Source organism: Mandrillus leucophaeus, unplaced genomic scaffold (assembly GCF_000951045.1).
Source record: "Mandrillus leucophaeus isolate KB7577 unplaced genomic scaffold, Mleu.le_1.0 Scaffold1754, whole genome shotgun sequence".
Taxonomy (NCBI): Eukaryota; Metazoa; Chordata; class Mammalia; order Primates; family Cercopithecidae; genus Mandrillus; species Mandrillus leucophaeus.
Window position 1 is genome coordinate 34,573 of NW_012101759.1, and position 6,656 is coordinate 41,228.

A 6,656-nucleotide genomic window follows, 5' to 3' on the forward strand; every position below is an offset into this window, starting at 1 on the left:
GCTGCCTTGGACTTCTAGGCAAGGATTTCCAACTCAGGACTAAGGATTTTTAACCATCAGGAACAGACTGGAGCCAACTGGGGGCTTTCAGGTGTTTGCACCCAGCAGTGGAACTGTGTCCAGCTGGAAGCTAACTGCGAACACGCAGGGGCTCACGTGAAGTGGAGATGGGCCAGGGGAGGAGCATGACAAGTCCCACCCTGGTCTTCTGCAGCCCTTGTCAACAGAGGACCCCACTGGAAACTCTCACCCACTAAGTTGGGATTCTCTGGGTTTTCAAACAAAAGGGATTGGATGGGAACTCACAAATCTCTCCGCTTATTCACAAATTTACCCTTCTTTCTTTCCTTTGTCCATAGCAAAAGCACAAAATATCTAAAACAACTCTGCAAAACAGACACCGCAGTGAAGCGGGACCTGCTGATCAAGGTACAGTGGAGTCTGGGAGATGCGGGACAAGTGTTTAAGGGTCAGAGGAAAGACTGAGTTTGGAGGGCATTGGACCTGGTGTGGAGCGGTTATTTTGTTTTCTTTTGACTCATCTACTAAAAGTGGACTTGAAAAATTTCCTCCATGCCTACCTAGGGCCAACAGGGAGAGAGGTGTGTGGTCCATGGGCAGGTGGTGGCACGGGGGTAGGAGGCCCTGGTAATGGGATGTGGCAATGGCTGCTGGGCTGCTGAGCTGGGGTGATGAGTTGCAGCATTAGCAGGGTTCTGGCTCCCATGCTGGTCCATCCTGCTGGCATGGAGCTTCCTCCAGGCTGGGGGATGGTTATGGTAGGTGGGACTTTCTTCCTTCCACAAACTTGCCGGCAATTCCTGAGGAAGCCAGGCCTCTGCTGCTGCTTCTGTCTGCAGCGCACCTCCATGGGCAGGGGCTTCTGCCCACACTGGGGGAGAGGGGGAACGAAAACAAAGGAAGATCATGTGCCAGGGAGTCCAGTGGACCTCACAGCTATGGGTACCAATGAGCACGCTCAGGACAGACATACGTGTTTCCTGGGACTCCCCGCTCTGCCCTTTGCAGATACCCGAAAACGGTCATGTCACAGGACTCTCACCAGTTAGCAGTGACACAAGCTCATGACTGGGGGATTCATCATGCATTCCTAGGGGATCCTCCCTGACCAGATCTCAGAATATTCCATGCAAATGAAAAGACAACTTGTCACCCCACCCAAGATTCTGGAAAACTCCGCCATGTCAATCTGAGATGGCACCGCAGGAGGCCACTTCCTGAGTAGAGGAAGAAAGAGTTCTGTGCACAGAACTCCCCTGGGGGATCATTGGCGAGGCAAAACCTTTAGCATGGCTGAAACCCAGTTTGTGTGGCAGAGACTCCAGTGGGGCTCGGATAGGCAGGTGCCACTTAACCAGGTCTCCTAAACCGCCCTGTCCCTTTCCCATCATGACTGTGCCTGGCTGGAGACCTAGATACTCAAAGACTCCAGAGAACACGACCCTGATGGTTGGTTTTGCTGGGATATGGAGTGAAGGCAGCCAAGACAGAGCCTCCAGGATGGGGAGGAGGCGCCTTCTCTTTCGGGTCCCTGGGGAGTCACTGCCTGCTCTGGGTCTCCGTTTCCTCACCTGGAAAATAAAAGGATGCTGAGCCTGTAGCGTAGCCCTCACAGAATGGAAATAAGGGTCAAGAAAAGAAAATAATTTGCGGGTGCTCATGCCTGGTTCTTCCTCAGAGGGATGAGGGTGAGAACAATGGGAACAGCTACAGGAAACAGTACTAAGGAGGCCTTGTGAGGTAGCTGTGGTTTTGATCACTCTGTACAGAAGAGGAACAGTCTCAGGGAGGCCCGGCTGCATGACTGGGAGACACACACAGGGAGTGTGGTGCTGGGCCAGTGGTATGAGCACCTTGCCAGGTGATTCACACCAGTCCCTGGGGAGCCAAGGGCGGGGTGGCTGGGCTGTAACTGGGGGAAGGGAGGAGAGCCTCATTGTCTCCATCACTGACACCTGGCAGGCGGGGAGCTTTAAGGTGGCCACCCAGGAGAGGAACCACCAGAGAGCCCAGATGAGGCTACGGAGGCAGAAGGTGGTGAGTGAGCCTGTGGCATAGAGGGACCACAAGAGATCACAGGACAGGGTTCCTTTCCCCGCCAGCTAGAGGCCTCCATATCGAGACAGCAGGTGCTTCCTCCCCAGCCCTGTCCTCTTGTGGCCACTGGGCCTGGAAAACCTCTATTTGAGAGACAAGAGCAAGGGTCTGGGAAAGCTGGACTCAGAGTGGATGTGGGGAAGGGTAAGGTTGGGACCACAGGTCCTTGTGACTTGTTAATATCCCACCACAGAGGTAACTAGGACTGCTTGGAGATCAACTAGACTTGGAGGTCATCTGGGATAGAGGAGGCAGAGAATAGGGAAAGGCAGCTGAGGGTCTATGGCTGCTCCATCCGGGAGACCTAGGGAGGGGGGTTCTGGGAGACAGAGGCTGATGGGATTTCATGGGACAGGACAGTGGGCAGCCATCTGATGGCCAATACTCATCACCACCTCCCCAACCCTCCTTGGCACAGGGTGTAGTCCCCTTCCTGGGGGATTTTCTGACTGTGTTACAGAGGTTGGATTCGGCCATCCCGGACGATCTGGATGTGAGTGAGCCTGGGGCAGGTTGGTTGGGAACCAGGATCCTGAGGCTTGGGAGGAGAGGGTCGTGGACCGAGCCCTTAGATCTCAGCCCTAAGCAAACCTCCTCTCCTGAGAGCCTCACAGCTGCTCCTGTGGGTGGGGGTGTCAGGCCCATCTCATCACCTCTGCGTGATGGAGGCTCCACGGCAGCCACCAGTCCCTATCCCTGAGTGGTGAAGCTGCAGAGCTGCCTGACTGCAAAGCTGCTCAGGTGTGGGCTGAGCTGGACTCAGTGACTCCCCAGGGTAACCCATAATTGGAGAGTGAAATTGAGCCTCTCCAAGGGCAGGCAGTTGCAGGGTCACTGTGTGCTTTCTTTCTATAAGAGACCTCAGTTTCCCTGTCTATCATCAGAAAAAGTTGGGGCAGTGTCCCTGAGCCTCAGCTCCCACTCCCCCTGCTCTAGAACCTGGAGTCTGAGACAGATCCAAGTCCTGTCACGTGCACATCCCCTGACCCTGGTGTCCCTGGCAGTAGTACAGCATGGGAAGGGGTGGAGTGGGGCTGGTTGTGGGCCATTGACCTTTGTGATGGATTCTGTCTGCCTTCCAGGGCAACATCAACAAGAAGAGGAAGGTGAGCAGCTGGGACGCTAACATTGGAGGAGGGTGTGGATGTGGACCTCACAGTCCACCCTGGACAGGACACTCCCTGGCTCCATCCTCTACATCTTAGGTTTACTGGGAGGGGTTGACACACACAGGAAGAGGAAATCTATCCCAGTGGAGAGAGTGGGAAAGGCACTGGATCAAAGACCAATTCCTGCAGGAGGGGATGTTTACATCCAACTCTGAGAACAGGCTGGGGGCTGCATGGGGCCCCCTCAAAAAACTGCCCCAGGGATCAGCCCCTTTTCCCTGCCCACCAAAAGTGCTCTCAGCATCTTCCACCCAGGCCCTGTCAGCAACCTACCCTCTGTCTCTAGGAGGCCCGAGTTCTGCAGGAAATGCAGCTGCTCCAAGTGGCTGCCATGAATTACAGGCTTCGGCCTCTTGAGAAATTTGTCACCTATTTCAAAAGAATGGAGCAGCTCAGTGACAAGGAGAGGTGAGGGCCTAGTGGACGGGCAGAGGGTGGGAGAAGGCGCTCCATTTTTTTTTAACATGGTCTAGCTCTGCGCCCAGGCTGCACTGCAGTGTCGCCATCTCTGCTCACTGCAACGTCTGCCTCCTGGCCTCAAGACCTTTCTCAGCCTCCCAAGCAGCTGGGACTACTGCGGTACACCATGTCCCAGGACATGGTACAGCAGGTACAGACACCATGTCCTGTTGTTCTGCTGTTGTTGTTCTGGTACGGATGGGGTTTCACGATGTTGTCCAGGCTGGTCTAAGTCCTGGCCTCAAGCAATCCACCCCACACAGCCTCGCAAAGTACTGACATTATAGGTGTCAGCCACTCCACGTGGCCTAGAGGAGGCTCTCCTGTGGCCAGCTACAGAGAGCCTATGGCCGTGACTCCACGGCCAGCATCAAGCCCTGTTGCATGGGGACCGCTGGGGACCCAGGATTTCAGCTGGGCATACACTGAGAGGGGACCTGATGTGTGGCTCATGGTGGCCTCACAGCTACCTCTCTGTCCTGCAGCTACAAGCTTTCCTGCCAGCTGGAGCCCAAATCCCAGTAGGCCAGCAACATCCTGCAGTGGCTGGGACCCCACCGGGATGTTGGCCAGAACACCAGCTCTGCACCATCCTTCACCCAGACCGTGACACCAGGGAACCACATCTAGGAGGCTGGCAGCTCAGCTGCATCCGGCCCCTGCTCCTTAACACCAGCTGCTCCTGCTGGCCAGGATCAGGCCATGGGTCTTTTGCGAGTCAGGCGGGAGACTATTTTATGTTTACTTTCTTTAGTGTATAAGTAAGGGTTTCTTTTTTTCTAAGCTTTCATTAAAATAAAATTTTAAAATGCTATTCAAAATGTTCTACAGTTGTTGGAATGAGAAAAGTAACTCCAGTGCAGTAACCGTATACCAGTCTTTAGGATTCATAGTCTAGCATGTCAAATTGAGGCTATGGCTGAACAAGTCATGGAACAGTGTTCATGTTACACATACCAACTGTTTAATGTTTTCCTTCTTTATTCAAATTGATTATTGTTAACTCTGTTTAAGGAAAACAAACAAACAAAAACCAAAAACCCTTAAAAACCATAGTATGTCACCCAATCTACCACACTTGTTCTACTGACCAGCTACTCTCAAACTTAAATTCTAGTTAAATTCAAGTTCCACTGGATCACTCTACTTCCTTAAGGTTTAAATCTTTAATGAAGCACTTAAATATTTACTGAAAGGTTGGAGGTGGGAGGTATTTAAGCAAGTGGTAGGGCTGGCCTTCTCCAGAAGTCCTGGGCAGAAGGGACCTGGCCATCAGTCTCCACGAAATACAGATAAACGTTTTCCACTATGGATCTTCCCTGACTTTCTGACACCTGTCACGTAAGTGAACATCAAGGAAGGAGAGAATCGTTTGAACCCAGTATCTAAAGGATTTCCCACAGCTTAATTTGAACACAACTGCCTTTGTGCTGTATCAGACAAAAACAAGACAAAGAAGTCAACATTTCAGGGTCTGCAATATCATAACCCTAAATCAACACCAAATAAACACCTAAACCCAATCCTGGAGCCGCAAAGCTCCTATAAGAAAAGTGGGAGTCTGTATCTCAGCAAAACTTGTATCGCTGCACGCAGTTTGCAAAAAAGAAAGAAAACAAGAGCAAAAATTATCCATGGCAAGAAACCCTTAGACCGTGCAACTGATTTGGCAATACTTTTTCTTACTTATTGTTCTTTTTGGATGGGACACTAAAATCACTGCTAACAAATGTGAATACAAACACATGGGACTATACATCATTTTAGAGCTTCCGCATGGGGAAGAGAAACAATGAACTATTAAAGAAAGCATCCTACAGACTGAAAGTTAGTTCAGCAGAATCATATCTGTGAATGGGGTTGTTATCTAACATGTACGAGAAACTAACACTACTCTAACTGGGAAAATGAACAAAACCTAATACCCAAGCTGAAACTGGGAAAGGAACCTGAACAGGCACATTTGAAAAGAAAACACGAAATTTGACTGACAGGTCAAACAGAAGTTGCTCAACTTCACTAATCCTCACACAAATGTCTAAGTACAAATCACACGCAGATACTTATCACTTTAATTAGAATGAAACTTACCAAAAACAAACAAACAAACAAACAAACAACCCATACGTTCACAGGCAGTGGCAACGTAGAAATGCAGAAAAAGACACTTTTATACACTTCTGGTGGGAATGTACATTATTATACACATGAAGCAAAGCAGTTGAAGGTGCCTTAAACATTTTACATTACAACTACCCGTTCACCTGGCAATCCCACCGCCGGTTATACACAGAAAACACATGGAATCTGTTATGTTGAACAGGTATCGGCCTTCCTGTGGCGACAGAAGCACTATTCACAATAGGGAAGGTATCCAATCAACGTACCTGTTCATGCACAAAGGGAAAAAGAAACTACAGTACACAAAGGAATCCTCTTCGGCCACAGAAATTCATGAAACCATGGCATCTGCAGCAACGTGCAGAAATTGGAGGACATGACCTTCAACGAAATGAGCCAGGAAGAGAAACGCAAACACGGCATGATTTCATGCATGTGAGAATGACATCAACTTTCTCTCTAAATGACTTTATCTCCTAGACATAGAAAGTTCCACAGCGGTGAAGAGAGGCTGATGTTTGGGGAGCAGGGGCAGGAACTGGGAAATGGATACAATGTTACACTCAGATGACAGGAATAAATTCAGCTGTTCTACTTCACAGCAGGGTGTCTAGACTTAACAGTATCCCACCACATTTTCCAAAAAAGGCTGAAAAGAAGGACTCTGAATATTGCAACCACAGAGAACTAATAAAGAATAACTACACAAGGTAACAGAGACAGTCAATGCCTTCCTTTGATCATTACACAAGGTATATATGCATGGATTAAAATGTCCCACTCTACTCT

The 6,656-nt window shown here is 49.9% G+C and overlaps 1 protein-coding gene across 1 annotated transcript in view; it reads left to right on the forward strand.

Moving 5' to 3' along the window:
* LOC105537592 (ral-GDS-related protein-like) overlaps nucleotides 1-4,555 on the forward strand; it is a 12,550-nt gene extending 7,995 nt beyond the window's left edge. Inside the window, exons 2-9 of the mRNA XM_011977242.1 lie at nucleotides 360-429; nucleotides 1,984-2,058; nucleotides 2,537-2,611; nucleotides 3,201-3,224; nucleotides 3,574-3,695; nucleotides 3,773-3,873; nucleotides 3,906-3,938; nucleotides 4,232-4,555. Of these exons, the coding sequence (XP_011832632.1) occupies nucleotides 360-429; nucleotides 1,984-2,058; nucleotides 2,537-2,611; nucleotides 3,201-3,224; nucleotides 3,574-3,695; nucleotides 3,773-3,873; nucleotides 3,906-3,938; nucleotides 4,232-4,356 (625 nt within the window). The 3' untranslated portion in view covers nucleotides 4,357-4,555. The remainder of the gene's footprint in view (nucleotides 1-359; nucleotides 430-1,983; nucleotides 2,059-2,536; nucleotides 2,612-3,200; nucleotides 3,225-3,573; nucleotides 3,696-3,772; nucleotides 3,874-3,905; nucleotides 3,939-4,231) is intronic.
* Nucleotides 4,556-6,656: the final 2,101 nt, after the last annotated feature.